At 44.7% G+C, this 24,004-nt stretch overlaps 2 protein-coding genes across 2 annotated transcripts in view; one reads left to right on the top strand and one right to left on the bottom strand.

Annotated features, from left to right (window-relative positions):
* The window catches only part of nt5dc1 (5'-nucleotidase domain containing 1), a 104,398-nt gene that overhangs the window by 65,019 nt on the left and 15,375 nt on the right, over nucleotides 1-24,004 (bottom strand). The gene's annotated exons all lie outside the window — the stretch shown is intronic.
* col10a1b (collagen, type X, alpha 1b) lies at nucleotides 18,095-23,990 on the top strand. The gene is made up of 3 exons (XM_054733581.2): nucleotides 18,095-18,342; nucleotides 18,939-19,068; nucleotides 21,596-23,990. Exons 2-3 carry the CDS (start codon nucleotides 18,954-18,956, stop codon nucleotides 23,449-23,451), a joined length of 1,971 nt encoding a protein of 656 aa, XP_054589556.1. The 5' UTR covers nucleotides 18,095-18,342; nucleotides 18,939-18,953; the 3' UTR covers nucleotides 23,452-23,990.

Here is a 24,004-nt window from a genome sequence, read left to right as displayed (position 1 = left end):
CACTTAGACCAATAGTTGACAGCATAGGTACACCAACATACAACATGGCAAAAGATCTCAGCAGAATCATCAGCCCGTTATTAGGAAACACAGACCAACACTGCAAAAACAGCATAGAACTGGCAAAAGAACTAAAGGAGATTACTATAGAAGACGACGACATACTCATCTCACATGACGTCACATCTCTGTTCACAAAAACACCAACCCAAAAAACCATAGACATAGTAGTTAACAGAATCAGACAGGACAAGACTTTACACAAAAGAACAAACCTCACAGCAGACGACATAGCACAACTGATAGGACTGGTAGCTAACTCCACTTACTTCACATACGACGACACAATATACAAACAACTGGAAGGCTTCGCCATGGGTAACCCGTTATCAGCCACCCTGTGCCAGTTTTTCATGGAAGACCTGGAACAAAAAGCCATAGCCACCGCCCCCCCAAACTGCAAAATAAAACTATGGAAACGCTACGTAGACGACATACTGGAAATCATACCAAAAGGTCAAACAGAAACACTAACACAACACTTAAACAACATTGACGACACGGGCAACATAAAATTCACTTATGAGTTAGAAACAGAAGGCAGCATAGCATTTATGGACATGAAAATCACCAGACAGACCGACGGGACCCTAAACATAAACACATACAGGAAACCAACACACACAGACCAATATCTATTATGGACATCAGAACACCCCACCATACACAAAATGTCAGTAATCAGAACATTATATCACCGAGCAAACATGATAACAGAAGAGAGAGACCGAAAACAAGAGGACAAACACATACAACACGCTTTAAAGACCTGCAGATACCCGACATGGGCAATAAACAAAGGAAAACAACAAACAACAACAGAAAGAAAAGAACAACCTAAGCAAAGAACCAGAAACCCAGAAAGACAAGAACCAAAACCAGTGATAACCCTACCATACATCAGAGGCATAACAGAAAAAATAAGAGCAACAATGAAAAAACACAACATAAACACACCAACAAAACCATACACAACAGTTAGAAACAGATTAGTACACCCAAAAGACAAAATATCAGCTGGACAAAAATGTGGAGTCGTTTACGAAATCCCATGCAAACTCTGCAATAAAACATACGTAGGAGAAACCGGACGCCAACTCAATACACGAACAATAGAACACAGAAAGGAGTGTGAGAAAGAAGCAAGTCGAAGACACACAAGAGCAGCAAAACAAGAAGCAGAAAGCACAATAAAAAAAGTCAGCCGTAACAGATCATTGCTTAAGAGAAAACCATATAATGGACTGGGACAGCACACGGATCATAACCACCGAACAACAAAAATACAAAAGATGGATAAAAGAAGCTATAGAGATAAGGAGACGTGGACGTGGGACCATGAACAGGGACGATGGGGTTTACTCGTTGGATCGCACATGGGACTGCATCGTCGGAGAGGGGAGAGCGGGCAGTAGAGGGCGACAACGTCCTCAGCTGCCCGCGGATAAACGAAGGAAGTGACGCCACCATCAGCATCAGCCTGATGATGTTTGCAGCCGCAAACGAAACGTTGCAGCTAAATAAACCTTTTCCGTTTTAAAAACAACTGAAAGATGGAATTTGATACTAAACACAGCAAGAATACACCAAAGATGGTTTCCACCTGTTCCTCTCCCTATTTAAACCCCAGCTCTGTAGTCACTCAGTGCGAGATCGTCTGCCGTAGAGCTCCATGCTGCCCCCTACAGTTTGGGAGAATATTGGCTCACCGCAGAGACAAGCCGCATGAACCATAAACGCTGCGAGTTGTGAAGCGCGTTCCATCCGCGAGCCGCATCACCAAGCGGAAAGTAAATGCGTCAAGCATAAACCAAGCTTTACTCTCCTGCTTGACCTTCACCTGGACTGATCTCCTCTGCTCTCCCCCGCGCTCCTGCTGGACTCTGTACAGAAACGGATCCTCATTGTCCCGTTTCCCTTCTCCTTCAAAATAAAGACAAATAATTCACCTTCCACTGTGGTCTGGGTCTTGTTTTGGGTCCTACATCGTACCTAAATCCTTACAGTTTTTGTTAAGTGCCTTGTGAATTTTATCTTAAAAGGCCCTTTATAAAATATTGTTTTCTTTCTTTCTTTGTTGTTGTGTAACAGGATAATGCCAATACAACTTAGACTAAGGAGTTATACACTCGTACTGCAGAGGGGATGAAATATCCACGGTAGCATTCTGTTTTACTACGTATGTACACAGATAGTATAACTCTGTCATTTATCATTTTAGCAGCTGGGAATTCACTCCAAAGGACCTCAGCCTCCTTCTTATACAGCATCTGTGTTGTTGGACCAACTCAGTTTGCTGTTGAGGTGAACACCCAGGTACTTAAAGGAATCCACCACCTCAATGTCTGCTCCCTGGATGTTTACTGGTGAGTGAGGAGGAGCTTCTCACTGGAAGTCAGTCACCATTTTTTTTGTTTTACTTGCAGTGGGCCGGTATGCACCGGTAAGTTTAAATTTCAGCGTAACGGGACGTTTTTCTAGGGTACGGAGAGTACCGGTAGAGTTTCTGCTCATTTATTAGTTGAAATCTCTGAGATTTCTGAAAAGAAATATCTGTCTGTCTTCTAGTAACCGGCCAGCAAAAGCCCCCAACAGCGGTGCCCCTCCTAATAATAGATGTGCTTCTTTTTGCGCAAGAGGATGCATTCTCTCCAAATGTGCCAAGGATGCACTTCAGTGTCATGACTCCCGCTGTGCAAAAAGCACTACCATCAAAAGTCAAGGGAGGAAAAAAGAGACGAGTTATTCGACAAATGCACGTTTCCCGCACGCAGCACCTCACCAACCAGTGGTTAAATGTGCCGACAGGTCCATGGCTGAGGAGGAGAGATGGCATCCAAACAGAAATAAAGATCCGGAGTACAACAAAATGTCAAGAGGAGTGAGGAGAGAGATAGTGGGAATGACGTAGGCAATGTAGGCATAAATGTCTCAGCTGCTGCTAATCACGTGACAGAAGAGAGGATAATTCTGTCTGGATGTGGACGGGAGATTCAGCTTTACAGCAGCTCTGATGATGATTTATTAAATGCAGGGCCGGTGCTAGCCTTTTGGGTGCCCTAAGCACAAATGCCATCACACCCACCCTTCATGAAAAACGATCTATGCAACAGTATGTGTCAGTGCATCTCTCTTAATTTCCAAAATGGCTTTTTTTATTGTAATTTTAAGTTGAACTAAAATGATAAATTGAAATCTTAATAAAACATCAAACTAATTTTGCCTCAACACCACCACACAATTAAAGAAAGAAAATAAGTTAAAAATAATATTACCACCACTATTATAATCAAAAAACAAACTATGAAATGATTGAGACAAAGGGACATTTTTTAACAGTATAAGCATATCTGTTTCATCCTATGTGCAACTTATGCTGCTGCATAGGGCCCCCAAGCCACTAGGGGCCCCCAAAGCTGCTGCGGTTGTGCCAATAGCAACACAAACTGGCTTTAATACTTTACCATAACTCTTCAACAGTTTGCGCAATCAACAGATTCTGAAAGCTGAGACGATGCACTTTCCAGTGGTATACAATACATTACGGTTATGTTACGCAAGTCCCTGCCCGAGAACCAGGAAATAAACAGTCTGCCATGTGCCCTGCTCATAGGGGAGTGGAGGAATTGTATGTACTAAGGTTACATATAAATTTATATGCTTTATTTCATGCTTCAAATTAACATTTCATTCTAATTCATCTGTATTTTCCCACTGCATATTAGTATAAACTGTATTTCTCTAAAATTAACACGATTGTACTCTGAGCACGCTAAAAAAAGAAACCTATGCTATACTCACCCTGCCATGCAGGTACAGTTGGCTGTGAAGACGTAGTTCTCTGGTTTGTTTACTACGACCCAAGCCTCGTCCATAGCAGTCTTGTGTCCTTGTCTTTGGCTAGGAAGGACTTCTGCCTTCAAGACGCAAAACTCAGAGTCTATGTGGTGATATTTTACTTTCTGTACGTGGCCACAGACAACATAGTTGTATGCATCTAACAATTTGTATGCCCGTAGCTTCTCACGTGTGTACTTACTGGGCCTCTCCACTAAAAACGTATATACAGGTGCTGGCCAGTAAATTAGAATATCATCAAAAGGTTGAAAATATTTCAGTAATTCCATTCAAAACGTGAAACTTGTACATTATATTCATGCAATGCACACAGACCAATGTATTTCCGATGTTTATTACGTTTAATTTTGATATTTATAGGTGACAACCAATGAAAACATCAAATCTGGTATCTCAGAAAATTAGAATATTCTAAAGGCCAATGAAAAAATGTTTGTTTCTCTAATGTTGGCCAACTGAAAAGAATGAACATGAAAAGAATGTGCATGTATAGCACTCAATACTTAGTCGGGGCTCCTTTTGCCTCAATAACTGCAGTAATGCGGCGTGGCATGGACTCGATCAGTCTGTGGCACTGCTCAGGTGTTATGAGAGCCCAGGTTGCTCTGATAGTCGTCTTCAGCTCCTCTGCATTGTTGGGTCTAGCGTATTGCATCCTCCGCTTCACAATACCCCATAGATTTTCTATGGGGTTAAGGTCAGGCGAGTTTGCTGGCCAATCAAGGACAGGGATACCATGGTCCTTGAACCAGGTGCTGGTGGTTTTGGCACTGTGTGCAGGTGCCAAGTCCTGTTGAAAGGTGAAGTCTGCATCCCCATAAAGTTGGTCAGCAGCAGGAAGCATGAAGTGCTCTAAAACTTCCTGGTAGACGGCTGCATTGACCCTGGACCTCAGGAAACAGAGTGGGCCAACACCGGCAGATGACATGGCACCCCACACCATCACTGACGGTGGAAACTTTACACTGGACCTCATGCAACGTGGATTCTGTGCTTCTCCGCTCTTCCTCCAGACTCTGGGTCCTTGATTTCCAAAGGAAATGCAGAACTTGCTTTCATCAGAAAACATAACTTTGGACCACTCAGCATCAGTCCAGTCCTTTTTGTCCTTGGCCCAGGCGAGACGCTTCTTGCGCTGTTTCATGTTCAAGAGTGGCTTGACACACGGAATGCGACACCTGAATCCCATGTCTTTCATGAGTCTCCTCGTGGTGGTTCTTGAAGCGCTGACTCCAGCTGCAGTCCACTCTTTGTGGATCTCCCCCACATTTTTGAATGGGTTTGTCGTCACAATTCTCTGCAGGGTGCGGTTATCCCTAGAGCTTGTACACTTTTTTCTACCACATTTTTTCCGTCCCTTCGCCTGTCTGTTAATGTGCTTGGACACAGAGCTCTGCGAACAGCCAGCTTCTTTAGCAATCACCTTTTGTGTCTTGCCCTCCTTGTGTAAGGTGTCAATGATTGTCTTTTGGACAGCTGTTAAGTCAGAAGTCTTCCCCATGATTGTGGTGCCTTCAAAACAAGACTGAGGGACCTTTTAAAGGCCTTTGCAGGTGTTTTGAGTAAATCAGCTGATTAGAGTGGCAGCAGGTGTCTTCTATATTCAGCCTTTTCAGAATATTCTAATTTTTTGAGATACCAAATTTGGAGTTTTCATTAGTTGTCACTTATGAATATCAAATTTAAATGTAATGAACATTGGAAATACATTGGTCTGTGTGCATTGCATGAATATAATGTACAAGTTTCACGTTTTGAATGGAATTACTGAAATATTTTCAACCTTTTGATGATATTCTAATTTACTGGCCAGCACCTGTATATCGGGCCACTGGATATCCGGCCACGCACCTACATCTTCCACCCATTCCGTAATGCCACAGGGATCCGGGAGTCTGTTGCCATTCGTTAAAGTGACTTTAATAATATAACATTCAGGATTTGCCGGTGATAACCCCGCAGCGTAGCTTGATAAAGCCTGACACAACGCCATTCTCTGTTGCCAAGCTGCACGTGCATTCTCGCTGACGTCATATTGTTTACAAACAGTAAAAGGGTCTATTTGTTTAGAAAATAAATTTCCTATCTTTTATAAACCTGAGACTGTCTGAACTGAGACGAAGTGAGTTTGATTCATTGAAAAAGCAAAGAATCCTAGAATCTTCTGATTAAACACACAAAGACCAAGCAGGTTGATATTCTATATTTATATAGAGTATCACAGCTTATTGGTCATAAGTAGAGGTAATACATTAAGCTTAGTTAAAAGCACAACATTTACCCCTCTACAACTGATTTATTATCGTGTGATTGTTCAGGAACACAATGTTGATTTTATATTTCCTCAGCAGGTTGATGCAGCGATAGCTTGATCTGGTTGTATTGTTGTGTGTCCCTTTGTTTGTTTTTCTCTTTCTGCAGGTCTAGAAGCAGACTCTTGATCATCATTGATTGTTTACCCCCCCCCCCCTCCCGTCTCTTCCTTTCTCTTTCACCTCTGTCTCTGTGTCTGGTCGGAATTATAAAGCATCCAAAGAACAATAACAATAAAGTTGTAAGTATTTTTAAAGCAGCAGCTTTGATGCTCCACCTGAGAGTAAATCTGTAAGGCTTGTCACCAGCATTAATTCTGTTTGCTTCACAGCCAGACAGGACAGGGGAAAATAAATAAAAGAAATAAAAATGAACTGAAAACTAAAAACTAGAATGAATGAAAGGATTTCCACTGCTGCTTTGATTCATCTGTTCTCAATATTTCAGAAGTCACATCTACACAGCTGTCCACCTGATCATGACCCCTACATAGTGAAGAATTAAAAAGAAGAAATGATGTTTAAAAGGAAAGAACGTCCGAAGAACTCAGCTGATTCCATCGTAGCTGTGGCTGTAGCTTTAATCCGAGTTTGACTTTAAACACGTTGCTTTTCCTTGGTATTTCTGAACGCGTTCTAAAAGACAGCGATAACTCTTCAACATCTCTGCCTGTGATATCTGCAGGGTCTGTCAACTGTTGTTGTTCTTTCCGTTTTTGTCTGTGTCCACCATAATTACTCTGAGCCCTGCGTAATTTGGACAGCACTTGGTGTGTCTTCCAGATCAACACACATATATTACGAGGAGCTGTTTAAGACATCGGGTTTGGCCAGTAACACCTTTTGTTACCACTAACACCACCTCCAGAGTGAGTTGGCAGTGAGCTGGACAATACTCTGAATCCCAGAGACAGAGAGGACACAGTGCTGTGCTAAAGTTTTAGGCGGGTGAAAAAAATGCTTTCAGAAAAATATAAAAATAATTTTTTTTTATCAGTTTACAAAATGCTAAGAGAGTTACCTTCCCAAAAAATTCACGTTTGAAACGAGATTTCTATTTATAAAAATTCTGAATCAATCTACTTTTATGTAAACTGCTGTAATATGCCACACACACACACACACACACACACACACACACACACACACACACACACACACACACACATTCTAGTCTACACTCTTTTGTTACTAAGAGTATTGACTGTGAATCGATTTGAATCGAATCATCACCCCATGAATTGGAATTGAATTGTACCGTGAGTTTTTGTAAGATTCACACTAGGGCTGCTCAATTAATCGAATTTTAATCACGATTACGATCTGAGTTTTGAACGATTATAAAAAACAAAACAAGCCGATTATTTGCTCCTCCCACTTGCGCTGCCCTGAGTTACAAATGAAGCGCCCCTCCCACAGTGTTGCCAACTTAGCAACTTTGACGCTATTTCTAGCAGCTTTTCAGACCCCCTTCTTGACTTTTTAAATCTTAAAAGTACCTAGCGAACACCTCAGAAACATCTCTGGTAACCCTTAGCTACTTTCTGGATAACTGTCGTCGACATTTCCTGCAGGTTAGCTAAACACTCCGCCTGCGCTCCGGACCGTTCTTCAGGACATTAGGAAAGGGAATGATGCAGTGATGTGTCAGTCGCTAAAGAAACGGCTCTCGGAGCCGGCTCCCTGTTGGAGTAACCAGAGTGAGTGGCACACAACGTACCTGTGGACTCCTGGGCGGCTAAAAACGGCTAAATGTGCGCGTGCGGCGTGCTAAACACACGTGCAGCTTGCCCCTGATTGCTGTGAGACCGGGTTGGGGGTGGGGGGTGCAGCTGTGGTTGGGACAATTATTACATTAACTGATGGATCTGTAAATAAATAGTTTATAAATAAGGTAGAAATAAGTTCCTCACGCTGATAACTAATAACTAATCTCTCTGAGGACACGGTGCTAGTGCACGCTCCTACAGCACCTTGACACGACTCAATAGATGTTATGCAACATTTTGTGAATATCAATTCATTTGCATTTATTTGTTATAAATGCCACTGTATAATTCTTGCTGTCAGTATTTGCAAGATATTGGTATTTGGGTCTGTACTGGTTAGACTTACATGAGTTAAACCAAGGTCTACAGCCCTTGGGTCATAAACTATGAGCTATAAGTATATTGGTCTTTTTATACTGGGAATCAGGAGTTATTTTAGTGATCATCTTGTTTATTTATTTATTTTCGTCCTGATTGTGCCCTGAGCAATTTTATGACTGAATAAAAACAAATAAAATCAACATAAATTGAAAAATCGTCCTAAATAATCGAGATCTCAATTTCAGTCACAATAATCGTGATTATTATCTTTGCCATAATCGAGCAGCCCTAATTCACACCCCTACCAAACCTCCAGCCAAAGTCATTCAGAACCATCTTCAGCGTATAGAACAAGAAGTCCTGGAAGTGATGAACTGGCCCCCCCAGAGCCCTGATCCCAACATCATGGCACATGTCTGGATCACATGAAGTGACTGAAGGATGTGAGGGAGCCAACAACCACAGAAGATCTGTGGTTGTTGGCTGGACTTGACCTCTTGATGCTGCAGAAGAGCAGCTGGTCACTGCTCACAGTACAGCACACAACAGTAGCTCAGGTGGTAGAGCGGGTTGCCTCATGATCGGAGGGTCATGGGTTCGATTCCATCTCCCGCCAGGGGTATCCTGCTGTTGTGTCCTTGGGCAAGACACTTCACCCAACTTGCCTGTGTTAGTGGTGGTCAGAGGGGCCGACGGCGCCAAATGGCAGCCTCGCCTCTGTCAGGCCTCCCCAGGGCGGCTGTGGCTACAAGTAGCTTACCATCACTAGCAGTGTGTGAACGTGAGAGTGTGTGAAAGCGTCTTTGGGTGTCTTGAAAAGCGCTATATAAGTTCAATGCACTATTATTATTATTATTATATCAGTATAATGATATGGCACGGCCCTGCATATGTGTACTCTGTGTCACAGCATTAGCTGAAGTACTTCAGGAGACTCGCCAAAAGCCTCTAGTCTACGAGTCCATGCAACTCGGTACATTTTTACCTTTCACCAAACTCATGAAGAACAAAAGGAGCTGGAAACTCCTACAGGAGCAGAGACCACCACATCTCACTGTACAAGCCCCTGATTTACAGGTGCAACGGGAGGAACGGCAGGACTGAACTAACTCTCTGATTAAGATAATTAGATTAAAAGAAACTCATTACCTGCTCCTAACATAAATCCCAAAATGAGAACAACTCCTTTAGATTTAAATCCGCTCCCACATGGATTCTGCTTTTCCATAGTTTCAGACTGACTACAGAAAAGTCCAGAGAAGCTTTAGAGTTGCTATTCTGAAAAACACCCAGGCTCAGGTTGGTCAACTTGCACCCATGATTTTTCCCTATAATTGCAGGCAGGAGGTCCAGCTTCAGTCCTTTCATTCATAAAGCTCTACACGCCGTTTAGTGGTAGCTTTGGTTTATTAGAGCATTAAATCAGAGCCACTGTCACTTCCCAACTCAAACACTATCTTCAGCTCCTGTTTTCCACTCTTCCTGCCTATTGCTCATCAACCAGAGTTTTTTCACCATTCTCGCTCTCAGGCTTCAGAATATCCTTAATTTTTTGGCACCAAATGAAGGCAAAGCCATTCCGAGACAGGAAAAACCCAAACAAGGTGAAACAAAACTGTAAAATCTGTTTACAAACTACAAACCTGCAAAAAAAAAAAAACAACTCAAGACTGAATGAATCAGTGTTTGACTGCTATGAGAGGTGGGGCTGTTTTCGGTTTCCAGTCATTCAGCATGCATGAGCATGATGGATGATCTAAAACACATCATCTGCTGCATCACCTCTGATGATCAAAAGTCTTCTGCCAATGTTCATGTTTTTAAGTCAAGACTCAAGACCCACCTTTTTAGGTTAGCTTTTATCTAAATATTTACTAGTTTTATTTCTCGTTTTACATGATTATATTTTACTTGCTTTGCATGTTCTATATGATTATACTTTAGCACAGTTTTATTATTTAAATTATTATTTTACTGTTTATATCATTTTATTTATTACTTATTTTCTAATTTTTGTCATTTATATTAGCTCTTTTGTTACATTTTTACTCATTTTAATCCAGTGTTTCCTCTGTGGGGGCCCTCTGCCCCGGGAGCGGTGGTCGACTGTAGCTTCCTGGGCGCTCTATAGGTGGGGGTCTATGCTCCCCCTCCACTGAGCGCCCTGACTTAGTGTGGAAGACCTGATGCTGCTGGGGCAGACGGCTCCTCTGATGGCGTTTCCTTGCGTGACCATACTTGGCTCATCTGGACTCAGCCTAAAATAATTTTTACTTGTGTGTGTGTGTGAGTCTGTGTGTGTGTGAGTGATTGCATATGTTTGTTAATGTTTTTAACCTGTTATGGGAATCTGGGGTCATTTTGTAAAGCACTTTGAATCACACTTTGTTTGAAAAGCGCTTTAGAAATAAAATTTGATTGATTGATTGATTGATTGAATATTTCAGCAGATCTAACTGCATCCTCATATGAACTCCATTAAAAGACATGGTCCCATCAGCTCACACAATCAACCTCCCCATTAAGGCTGGACAAATATGCAGTATTAACATCGATAAATGGGTTGTGCAGAAAAAAGTGAATATTTCCCGACTTTGGCTTGAGAACGCCTTGGGATCGTATCGGTGGAGCTGCTGAAGGCTGCTGGGGACGAATGAACCTGTCAGCTGGGGGAGCAACCCCGTAAGCACCAGTGAAAACCAACCCCCTGGGTGATGATGAGCAGGCTCCGCCGCCCAACGCTGAGCAAAGCAACCCACCACCCCAGACCCCAGCCAGACGGCCAGCTCCCCCTCCTAGCCTCCAGCCCCGGGAAGCCAAGCGACAACAGAGGTGTGCTAAGACCCCTAGTCTCCCTCTGCCAAATCTCTGTTTACATGGACACTAACTGAAATTATCCAATCGTGTCGTGAGTTTATATGCATCAAGTATTCAATCAGATTAAATAGGTTGAGCACGCGCAGTCCCCCCCCCCCCCCCCCAAAAAAAAATTTGTAAACAAACATTAAACAAAATGTAAAAACAGAAAAAACAACTGTTCCTGCTTTCCTGATTCATTTATTCAATAAAATGTTTTTATTTTGCTCATAGATTTATTTTTTGTTGCATTTTACTGTTGATGATATTAAAAAAGGGAGGGTTATCCTTGTTCTGCCTCTTGCTCAGCTGATCAGCGTGACATGACGGTTGAACGGAGCGGGGGTGGGGGGTTCAGACTCATGTTATTACTGAGCTTTGTTGTGGCTGATTATTAATAAAATGTGACAATCAGCTGAAACTTTTGAGAAAATTTGGTTCAAACTAAATAACAGGAGATGTTCAGAGAGTTTGGAAGCTGAGTTCATCAAGAGTTAATAAACAAATCTCATCTCATCTCATCTCATCTAGATAGTCGCCCGGAACATTTAACAGAGGATGTTTTTCTACTCAACATCAGCCTCCTTCAACTCAAACCGGGTCTGTTTAACCGAAGTAACCCGGTCTTCTTTACGAACCCGTCTCATCCACCGGCTGCAGAAACAGCTGCTGCGTTCATAGAAACGGGGATCCGTGCTGCAAACCCACAGTGAATCTGCGTGTTTCCAGTACAGACTTGAAGACGTTTGTCGAATGATTTGTGCAATAATCAGATTTTTATTTTACTTCCACAAAATGCAAGTTCTGGATTAGAAAGTACTGAAACGGGACGGCTTGCCATCAACTTTAAAAGCCGACACTCGTCATTTATTTAAGTCAGGCAGTCTAAATGAAGGCCGGGAGGCTTGTTAGCTGTGGCACACATGTGCAGAGGCCATTATTTTACTCCAACAACCCAAATGGCTGTGTACATGCACGCCAATCGGAATGATGATCGGACAAAACCACCTCTCTCAGTTGGATTGAAATTTAATTCCGATAGGGCCAAATCGCATCAAAATATTCCGACTGACATGTTTACATGCAGGATGTTTGATTTGATTGGGTGTTCGATCCGATTAACTGTGCGCATGTACAATCCTGACAAATCCTGGGATTGAACCAGCAACCCAGCAGTTACAGGGTAAGCACCTAACCCCTGAGGCACATGACAAGCTGGTTCCCAAAGCCAGAGACTCTTGGTCAGTTTGCTTCTCACACCAAACCCTCTGTCAGGAATACTGGAATGACCTTTGACCCGGCTCTCATCCTGGATTATCATGTTGCATTTTTAATTATTATGAAAACATTTCTTAAAATTCACCTCCAAATCTGAGACCACGGTTCTCGACCGGAAAAGGGTGGCTTGCCACCTCCGGGTCGGGGGAGAGGTCCTACCTCAAGTGGAGGAGTTTAAGTATCTCGGGGTCTTGTTCACGAGTGAGGGTAGGAGGGATCGGGAGATCGACAGGCGGATTGGTTCGGCGTCTGCAGTGATGCGGACGCTGAGCCGATCTGTCGTGGTGAAGAGGGAGCTGAGCCAGAAAGCCAGGCTCTCGATTTACCGGTCGATCTACGTCCCAATCCTCACCTATGGTCATGAGCTTTGGGTAATGACCGAAAGAACGAGATCGCGGATACAAGCGGCCGAAATGAGTTTCCTCCGTAGGGTGGCCGGGCTCAGCCTTAGAGATGGGGTGAGGAGCTCGGACATTCGGGAGGGACTCGGAGTAGAACCGCTGCTCCTCCGGATCGAAAGGAGCCAGTTGAGGTGGTTTGGGCATCTGGTCAGGATGCCTCCTGGACGCCTCCCTGGGGAGGTGTTTCGGGCACGTCCTGCCGGCAGGAGGCCCCCGGGTCGACCCAGGACACGTTGGAGAGGTTACATCTCCAATCTGCTCCGGGAACGCCTTGGGGTCCTGCCGGAGGAGCTGGTGGAGGTGGCCTGGGAGAGGACGGTCTGGAGCTCCCTAGTTGGGATGCTGCCCCCGCGACCCGGACCCGGATAAGCGGAGGAAGACGACGACGACATTTCTTAAAATTATTTTTTTGATCATTTTTTTGTTCTTGTGAAGCACCTTGTGATTTTTATCTTCACTATTTAAAAAACACTGATGCTTCTTTATTGCTCCACTGAACAGAACCGTGTTTAATCTTTTGAATAGAGCACAGGCGTGAACTAGACTTCCTCAGAAACATTCAGACAAACATTCCAGATGAGGGTGAAAGTAGCAGCTGGCACCATTAGTTAATTAAAAGGAGCATTAAGTCGAGTCTGGAGGAACCAGCAGTGTGTTTGGATGTTTTAAGAGTAAAACTATTGTTACAGCAGACCCTCCCCAGCAATACCACCCCCCACCCAAACACCCAACCTTCAGGACTCCACAGCAATTGGTCTAAAAAGGCCTTCTGCACTCTTCATTTCCCTCCTAATTACATGTTTATGCTTTTTGCCATGCAGAGCGTGCACTTACCCAAAAACAGTTCGTATATCTAAGTAGCCGTTTCGATTAAACCTCATGACAGCCAGATTTAGACACGCAGGTAATAATTCTGACACACCAAAAGAGGCAGAAAAAAGTCCCGTGGAAATAAAGAGCAGCCATTGCTTCATTGTGGTGAAAACCACTTTCATGGTTTAGATGCAGTGGCGTATCTGCCACTGAGAAAGTTGTTAAATGTGGACTACACTCCCACACAACTCTCTCATTTCATGTAGAGAGTCAGGGATGCCCACGGCCCAGAGAGGGCTCTGCTGTGGCCGCCGGGATGGGGCAGCTTTAACTGGTTTGGTCAGGAGGAGGAAAAGGCTGTTCCAGAGCCTGGTAAGAAAGCTGGGATGTGGCTGAGAATACCTAAAGTCCTTTCATCTGAACACTAACCTGCAATACAACACACACACATGGTCATCATAACACTAACCATCTCAGTGTAACTCACGCTCATCTAGACTTTTATACAGGTTGTTAGTCAAGATTTTTTCTGCACTACTGGGGCTGCATGGTGGTGCAGTGGTTAGCACTGTTGCTTCGCAGCACGAAGGCTGCAGGTTTGAAACTCGGCTGCGGCCTTTCTGCGTGGAGTTGTGTGTTCTCCCCGTGCATGCGTGGGTTTCCTCCGGGTACTCCGGTTCCCCCCACAGATCACAACATGCCCTATAGGTTATAAATTGTAAGTCGCTTTGGATAAAAGCGAGGAACAGAAAATGAAATAATTATTTTAATGTTTAGAGCAGCAGGAACTCCGAGAGGCTGCAGGCAGGGGGAGGGGGGAGGGCTGAAGCAGAAACTACCGTTGTTAAAAGAAATGTGTTTAACTTTGAAAATGTGAGCGCAATTTTAATTGTCAAAAAAAAAAACTCCAGCGAACCAACCGACCCCCCTCCTCCCCCCCGCTTCAGGTGTATGACGTCATCAACGACTAGTCAAAGTCCACTCGATTTTCATTACTTGACAGTCGACTTTAATAAAAATTAAGTCATGCAGCCCCTAATATCCATCATTCCATTCATATCTTGTCAAGTATAATCATTAGTTTAGGGAAGAGAAATAAATTCATTTTTATAAACTATATACTTGACTCTGTCTGAATTAATATGAAGTGTGTTTATGGTCCCTGAATAAGTAAACTAGAGTCTTCTGATTAAGCATTCAAAGATCAACCAGGTTGATATTTCATATTTATATGGAAACATCCCATCTTATTGATCATTTTTAATAAATACAGTCAGGTCCATAAATATTGGGACATGGACACAATGCTAACATTTTTGGCTCTATACACCACCACAACGGACATCAAATGAAACTAACTGCAGACGGTCAGCTTTTATTTGAGGTTTTTACATCCAAATCAGGTGAACGGTAGCCTGGCAAGCCAGACTAAATAAATGTATTATTTAGTCTGGCCACGCTCCATTGACGGCTCTCGGTTGTGGGGCAGGTTCTACCGTTGTCTTTCAAATGATCTCTGCATTCCACTGGACAATGAATGTGACGTACTCTTGTTTCACTCTGTTGCATCATCCCACCCACCAGGCATATAGAGTGCCCTGATTGGCCCACAAAGCGGATAAAGCTCTGTGATTTGTTCACTAAGCAGATAGAGCACTATGATTGGCCCACCATTATGGACCAATCACAGCTCTTTATGTGTTTGAAACCCCTCTAGAGAGCTGTGATTGGCCAGCCAGAGTCCTGGTAGGAGCTGCGGAGGTTCCAATGGGACGTGCCTAGACCAAACTTTGCAAAGCAAGAATTTGGTCTAGTTCACTAGGCTAGGTGAACGGTGTAGGAATTACAGCAGTTTGCACATGTGCCTCCCACTTGTTAAGGGACCGGGCTGTCTCGGCTTTACGGCAAAACGTTTTAGTCTAGAAGGAAGAGGGTAGCAGAGACACTCAATCACAGTTTCCTAGCTGAAACCACGCGCCTGCTAGCTTCAAGCCGTTTGTAACAAAACAATGCTGTGAATTTGCCGCAACGCTGCACATCAGGAAGAAGAAGAAGAAAAGGTCATTTCTACAGCGCCTCTCAAGATAAAAATCACGAGGCGCTTCACAAAAACAAAAAAATGTAAAAATAAAAAAAAATTCTTCAGCGTCAGCCTGAAGAAGCCGGCAGCCGTCGGCGAAACTGTAGCTACAAACAGGTAAACAAAACTGTTTCTGTGTTTAAAAAAGAACGAAAGAATGGAAATAAAAAAAATTATTTGGAAAATTATTTAAAATATATTTAAAATTAGCAAAAAAATAGACAATTATGATTTAAAAATGTAAAGAAAGAGAGAGAGTGAATAGGAAGGAGGCAAATCAGTGGATCCTGAGGAAGGTGGAATAGGTGGGGAGAGCAGAACAAGGAGGGTGATGAAGGTCACACCAAAGCCAGCCTGAACAAGTGAGTCTTCAGCTGCTTTTTAAAGGAGACCACTGAGTCCACTGATCTCAGGCTCGGGTGGGGGTCCACAGTCTGGGGGCCACAGCAGCAAATGATCGGTCACCTTTGACCTTTAGCCTGGTGCTGCACAACCAGTAGGCTTTGGTCTCTGGACCTTAGGGAGCCTTAGATCATTTCTAGGTGGTCAGACCATGTCGGTAATGTTGCACAATCGTCCTTTATATAAAAGATTAGATGACAGCGGCATAAAGGACGTATGTGGTGTCTCTGCGCTGCCGTAGTCTTCCTTTTACCTTGGACATAACTTGCTTTATATTGCGATTGAAGCCGCGATCGTCATGTTTTTTTTACAACAAGCTGCTCCTGAAGGTGTCTGACCCCTACAGTCCCTTTGCAGTCTCTGGTGATCGGAGATCCAGCTCTAATGGAGAAAAGCCCCAGGAGCGCTGCAGCGCACCGGCTTGCTGTCTCAGCTGACTTGGTTCAAAAAGCAAAACTTACCACCTGTGTTTACTTTCATTTGCGATTTAGTTGCTGGCCGGAGCTAGGCAGCAACTCCCCATTTCATCATGACACCACAGTTGTGCCAATGTGCAATTCCCCATTAAAAATAGATAATTACTGCAAAATTACCACCACGCGAGGCTGAACGAATGGCGCAAAAATCGTGCAACGCCATGCCAGTATGGCGCGTTTATAAGACACACCGTTGTCGTAATATTATGCCAGTTTGCCGGCATGGTGTGTCTTGTAAAAAAAGGCTTCAATTAGCCTTTAGCTGGTGCGTTCGCAGCCCGGCTCTCTGCTATATTTTTGGAGAGTGACGACACAAGTGATGCAGCCAAGATGGCGGTGGCGGGAACCGCCCATTAGGCTTCCATTTAGCAACTCAGAAACCGAAGCGTGATGTGACACAGGCTTCATCCATCTTACCTACACAGTCCATGGTGAATAGGTGATGAAAACTGAGAGCTGAGTTTTTTAAAAGTTTAATAAAAAAACATAAATTCGTGTTTAATTATCTTTGTCTGAGTGTGGATCAAACTTCTTATTTCAAAGTTTATGTGTGTGTGTGTGTGTGTGTGTGTGTGTGTACTTGTTTTTATATGTTTAAGTGGACACAATTTAGCCTCAACCTGTGTGTACACATCCACATCGGGGATGGGTTAGTAATAGATCAGCATTGGTTAGGGTTAGAGTATGGGTAGTGTAGTCACTAAAATGAATGGAAGTCAATGGCGGTCCAAACTATACATGCAATTGTGTCTGCGTGTGTTTGTGAGATGTTCTGGTTGACGTACACAGGCTAGATAACAGGTGATGGGCAGGGTGGACGACGTCCATCTCCTGAGTTTTAAAGCCCAAAATTCACCAGTTGGTTTTTTCAGGTTATAAATTTGTTTTATTTAATATCACTGCAGAGGTCGACTTTGTGTCCAAGGTGCTTTTATTACCGACTCCATTTCTTTTTCAGTGTTTAATATATAATTGTATTTTCATCAGAATAAGTTATGAGTCAAACTGCTGGTTGTTCCTGACAGGGTCATGCAGCTCATCATCCCAACACCACAATCCTGCCTCCTGGTGTCCAAAAGCTGCAGGGAACGTCCCGTAAACCTTCACCTGGGTTTCCAAATGAAAGAAATCCCTAACAAACAGACCGGCAGCAGCAGGGCAGCCTTAACAATGGTGAAATTTAAAACTGCACATCAAAGCAGTCGTGTGACAGAAATAGTGTGCACAGAGTGGAACTGACTCAGATCCTGAAATTACAGTTTTACGTGTCAGAATTAAAACAACTTGACTAAACTCAGCATGCCAGACGGGGCCTTTCCACGTCGAAGCCCGAATAATAAAACTAAAGAGTCATCAGTCAAAAAGGCACATGAAGTTTGACTTAATGGAGAAAGTTTCTGATGAGAGTAAGCGGACTCCCCTCCCTGCTGCTTCACACACAAAGAGAAGCAGGCAGGGGAGGATGGGGGAGGACCATCACCCTGGAATGACAGGCCTCTTTAGGACAAGGCACCCATCATTAAGGATGACATCATCTCAGGGAGGGCCTTCTACATGAGGTAAATCCTCCAGGATGCTGGAGAGCAGCTAGTATAAAAAGCTTGAGCCCGGTGCTCCGGGAAGCAGCAGCTGCCACTCACTCCGGCAGTCCGACTCCAAACACAGGATATAAACGCGAGCAGGACAGCAGCCCTCCCTGGAGCATAAACCTGCGCGGTGAGTCTGTGATGGTAAACACAAGGACAAGTGCTGGTCCTCATCATGGCTCTGTGTGTGTGTGTGTGTGTGTGTGTGTGTGTGTGTGCGTGTGTGTGTGTGCGTGTGTGTGTGCGTGCGTGCGTGCGTGCGTGCGTGTGTGTGTGTGTGTGTGTGTGTGTGTGTGTGTGTGTGTGTGTGTGTGTGTGTGTGTGTGTGCGTGTGTGTGTGTGTGTGTGTGTGTGTGTGTGTGTGTGTGTGTGTGTGTGTGTGCGTGCGTGCGTGCGTGCGTGCGTGCGTGTGTGTGTGTGTGCGTGCGTGCGTGCGTGCGTGTGAACTACCTGACAGCAGCAGATGTAACTGTGCTAGGATTGACTTATGCGTGCGAGCTGGATTTCGTTGCCTGTTGACAGCTTCAGTTTGTTTCTTCTGGACAACATTTGAATGAAAAGGAAGCAAAGCAGCAAGGAACAGATCAGCCAGAGCTACAGCACAGAATAAGGGAGCTTGCTGAGTGACGCTCAGGTCCTTTACTGCTGATCGTCTCTGAAACGAGAACACAAGCAAAAACCTGCCTACGATTCTTAATGATGTCCGGGATTTCCTTTCATTTGCAGGTTTAGCTTCACAAGATGGACTTGAGGGTAACGAGCCTTCTTTTTGTCCTCCTGGCTCTGGCCGAGGCAACTCCTGAGAGGTACCATGCTCCACGAGTGACCAAGGTTCCCTACCCGGTGAAGAGCCATGGTGAGTCTCACACTGTTAGTCTGGGATAGCGGCCGTGACGAGGGCAGGGCGGTTTGAATCCTCTTCAGACAGAACAAACTGATCGTTACAGCGAGATGGAGACTGAAGCTGCAGCACTCACATTCAGGTTTTCATTGAAAGCAAAGTCAGAGAGCTGCTAACACAGACGAGGACCAGTAAACAGCAGAGATGTTGATGCTTCACATTCTCAGGGTTTAAAAACTTCTGAAGACGTCTGGTCAAGTCGAAACGTACAGATAACACTAAAACAGGCAGAAGGCCTAAACAACAGGTCAACCGGGTCAACCGGGTCAGTAGAAGGGAGGAAAATCCCACACGTCATGTGGTCACTGCATCAGCACGCATCTAAAACACACACACACACACACACACACACACACACACACACACACACACACACACACACACACACACACACACACACACACACACACACACACACACACACACACACACACACACACACACACACACACACACACACACACACACACACACACACTGTGGGCTCTTGTTGGTAAATGAGGGCTGTTGAGCACCGCCCTCCGTCATTAGCCACCATCTAGCAGCTCAGCTGCACGTGTGTGTGTGTGTGTGTGTGTGTGTGTGTGTGTGTGGGTGTGTGTGTGTGTGTGTGTGTGTGTGTGTGTGTGCGTGTGTACCCGTGCAGCAGCTCATAATTTGACTGACTTTGACTGATGTGGTTTTGCTGCCCTGTATGAATGTAAAATTGCAAATAAAACAATGAGAGCTCAAATTTGACAGATTTCCAAAACAGAAGCTGCGAGCACGTTGCCGACACACCCTTCCCAACAGCTTTGTGGTTTCCACATCACATCGAGCCATCAGAGACTAAAGAAAACATCTAAAGCAGCAGAAACAGACCCACAACGTCTAACTTGCTAACTGCAATAGGTTCAGAAGCGTCTGTAGAAAAGACAAGAGAGTAAGCAACAACCTGCGGGAAAACGACTACTTAAACTGTGCTGCCAGACGTTTTTACTGATGTGGGCTCTGCACAGAGGAGGTCGGTGTTCACGGGGCTGGAGAAGCTCACCTTCAAGGTCAGCATCACCACCTCGACTTTGTGAAGTTCCTGATAGCCTAGAGGTCAACTTCTGACCCAGACAATCCCATTTGGGATTAAGGCTGATTATGTGGCTCAATCAGAGTTGTTCTCCTCTTCCACCATCAGACACTTTAAATAGAGAAACCTGTTTTGTCCGCCAAGATTAAGAGTTCTTCTCCCCTTCATAATAATTCTGATTTATTAATAAAGACCAAGAGTTGTTCTAAAGGATTGTTGTGCCTCGCCCAGAAGCGCACGCCTCTAGGATATCTAATGAGTCCGTTTTAAACCTTTCGGGCTGTTAGAAAACAAGCTTCATATGGATATGGATGAGCTAAGCTGTATTACAGAACTTCAAATGTATTTACTACCCAATGAAATAATATCTCACTAGTAACTAGATACTCCAACAATAAAATAACGTTTGTGGGACACACACAACAACTGGATTTCACCTTTGACTATAAGTCACACGTTAGTTGTGCTGCATCAGTCTCCAAACCTCTTAATGCAACAGACTAACAACAGTTCCTTAAAAACTATTAAAAACCTATTTGAGGACAATAACCGTGACGTAGCGGAACACCCGGAGAGGTCAAGTCTAGAGTCCACACATTAATGAAGATGATCTAGACCAGTGGACCTGTTTTCCATGAGGACTCCCTTTTCTTCTGTCCAAGACGAGCCAGCCCCCCCAGCCCCGACTCTTACCCACATACACGCATCAAGTGATTCATTACTAACTTTAAACAGCCATGCAGAGTTATAACTTAGTTAGTCTATTGGGAGTGTTATTGGGATTTAACTCATTTAATTTTTACAAATATGTTTGTAACCTCATGATCTCAGCACAGACAAAATTGAGGGGACCCCTTGGGGGGGTCACAGACCCCAGATTGGGAACCACTAATCTAGACCAGTAGTTCTGCAACCCACTATTCTGTCTGTGCTGTGGTTGTAAGATTACCAAACTTATATATGTGTAAAAAAAAAATACATTCATAAAAACCCAACAGCACACCCGGTAGCGTGATCAAATTTGTAATCACTTTTAACGTGAGTGGGCAGGTTGGAGTTGGGGGTCCTGGCTTGAACACAAGAAAGGTGAAAAAAGGTTGGGAACCACTACTCTAGACAAAATGGACATGAATCTAGAGATTACCTAACACGTCAACAATCCTGAATAGGTTACTGACACCCCCACCTGCCTAATCCACGCTTAGAGGGTCAGCGGCAGTTTTAGTCTGATTTTAGTTAAGAAACACAAACTGGCTCTAGTCAAGCAACTTCTCAAGTTTTCCTTGATTTTGGTTTGTGAACTTCAGTTTCTGAAACAAACATCAAAGTAGTTTACATTTAGTCTCTGTGTGACATAGCTGTATTTCTATTGAAATAGCTAACTGACATAGTCACATGCTTTGTTTTTGTACTATCTAGCTGTTGCAGGAGCACCAGGTGAGCCAGGTCTTCCAGGTGAGCCAGGACCCATGGGGCCACCAGGACCTCCGGGAGAAAGAGGTGTTGGACACACAGGACCACGAGGCCCACCAGGGCCTCCTGGGGCCCCAGGCCACTCTCAAGCGGGTAAACCTGGTACCCCAGGAGCACCAGGAAAACCAGGTAACCCTGGCATTCCTGGTGACAAAGGTGCAACTGGTGCAACCGGACAAATGGGACCAAGAGGTGCACCTGGTACACCTGGAACCCCTGGACCTGCTGGGCTTTCAGCTACTGGAAAACCTGGACCAGCTGGGATCGCTGGTGCAATGGGTCCAAGGGGTGAGCCTGGTTTGAAGGGGCACCCTGGCATCCCTGGTCTTCCAGGGCCCGCAGGAGAAAGAGGCATTGGTGTACCTGGAGTCCAGGGACCACCAGGTCCAACTGGACCAATGGGCCCAACGGGTATGCCAGGCAAATCTGGAATTGGCACTCCTGGTGCCACTGGTTATCCAGGAGAACCTGGAAAACCGGGCATGCCAGGAAGAGATGGAGCACCTGGGCCAAAGGGATTGCCAGGCCCTAAGGGTCACACTGGACCACCAGGTGTAGGATCTTCAGGGAAGCCAGGTCAGAACGGTACGCCAGGTATGCCTGGACCTATGGGGCCTAAGGGTCCACAGGGTCCAGCTGGTCAGCCAGGTTCCCCTGGTATGCCAGGTGTTGGTAAAACAGGTGAGGCTGGAATTCCAGGAAGCAGAGGTGCTCCCGGCACTCCGGGAACCACTGGTCAAAAAGGAGAACCAGGCCCAACTGGATTTACTGGTCACCCAGGTGCTCCGGGTCCAATTGGCCCAGCTGGTCCACAGGGTGCAAGAGGATTTCAGGGTGAGTCAGGTCCAGTGGGACCCAAAGGTGACATTGGTATGGTAGGTGCACCAGGTCCAAGAGGAGCCAAAGGTGAGCAGGGAGCTCAGGGTTTCACTGGAAAACCAGGTATCCCTGGGGCAGTAGGTCCTTCAGGAATTCCAGGTCATAATGGTGCTCAGGGTCCAAAGGGTTCTCAGGGTCATGCTGGTCCTCCAGGTCTCCCTGGTTCAAATGGTGCACCTGGACTAAAAGGACATACAGGCCCCGCAGGAGCACCAGGAAAAAGTGGTGAACCTGGTAGGCCAGGACCAGTGGGACCAGTTGGACCACCTGGTCCAACAGGTCCAGCTGGACTTAAGGGTCATCCAGGGCACCCAGGTCCACCTGGTCCAGCTGGTCTGACGGCCAAGGGAGTTTCTGGGCCTCAGGGTCCTCCTGGACTTCCAGGTGAGAGAGGCCAGGATGGTCTCCCTGGTGCGGCTGGTCCTCCTGGTCCACCTGGTCCACCAGGAGAAGTAGTCTACCACCATGACAAGAGCATGCCAATCAAATCCCATGAAGTTATGATGCCTCATGAAATGATGAAGGCTCCCATGTCTGCCTTTAGTGCTGTGCTGACCGTGGCCTACCCCCCTGCTGGAAGCCCCATTCAGTTCAACCAGGTTGTTTACAACGGAGAGCAACACTATGATCCCCACAGTGGTGTCTTCACCTGTCAGGTCCCAGGCCTTTACTTCTTCAGCTTTCACATGCATGTCAATGGTGCCAATGCACTGGTGGCACTCTACAAGAACGAGGAGCCGGTTGTTTTCACCTATGATGAGTACAACAAGGGTTTCCTGGACCAGATGTCTGGCAGTGCTGTTCTCATGCTGCATCCTGGTGACAGAGTGTATGTGCAGGTTCCTGATGAGGAGAGCAATGGTATATTTGCTGCAGACAACGTTCATTGTATTTTCTCTGGGTTCTTAATTGCATCAACGTGATTTTTAAAAAATCCCCTTAAAGAAAAAGATCGGTTTAAGAGTTTCAGGTTAAGATAGTGAATTGGTTCAGAGTCTGACAAGTTAAACTGCCTCATTAAAGTTTAAACGATCTCTATTTGCTAAACGATAAGAAAGGATTCACTTACAGGAGATCCGTTCAATTTAAGGTTTCCATGTTCCAGCCGACTTCGGTCCCCTATTCACCATGCGTCAAAGAAATTTTCCAAAAAGTTAGAATGATTTTGGAAGATATTTTAAGTGGTGCTTTACAATTGCCTGGTATCTTTACAGTGCATTTTTGTTTGTCTTTGTTAATGTTTGTTGTTTAAAACGTTCTCTGTCATTTACATAGTAAACTATGAAAAACCTTTGTAATATATGTCATTAAAGATCAGCACATTCTCACAAGCACTTTGACCTCCAAAAGAACACAGGAAGAGAAATTCAGACTGCTTTTAAAAACTATGTCCCGTTGGATGTGTTAAGTTATAAACCACTTACTGATCAAAACATGGAATAAAAGTTTGACTTTGAAAAAAGTGTTTGTTGGGTT

This window comes from Nothobranchius furzeri, chromosome 3, assembly GCF_043380555.1.
Source record: "Nothobranchius furzeri strain GRZ-AD chromosome 3, NfurGRZ-RIMD1, whole genome shotgun sequence".
Lineage (NCBI taxonomy): Eukaryota > Metazoa > Chordata > Actinopteri > Cyprinodontiformes > Nothobranchiidae > Nothobranchius > Nothobranchius furzeri.
The sequence above is the reverse complement of the archived record's forward strand: the minus strand, read 5'-3'. Positions and strand labels throughout refer to the sequence as shown.

What these genes read in the sequence shown, in the direction of transcription:
- col10a1b (XM_054733581.2), top strand. Translation starts at nt 18,954, where the DNA reads ATGGACTTGAGGGTAACGAGCCTTCTTTTTGTCCTCCTGGCTCTGGCC. An exon ending in CTACCCGGTGAAGAGCCATG is followed by an intron (nt 19,069 to 21,595) that starts GTGAGTCTCACA and finishes TGTACTATCTAG; the next exon opens with CTGTTGCAGGAGCACCAGGT.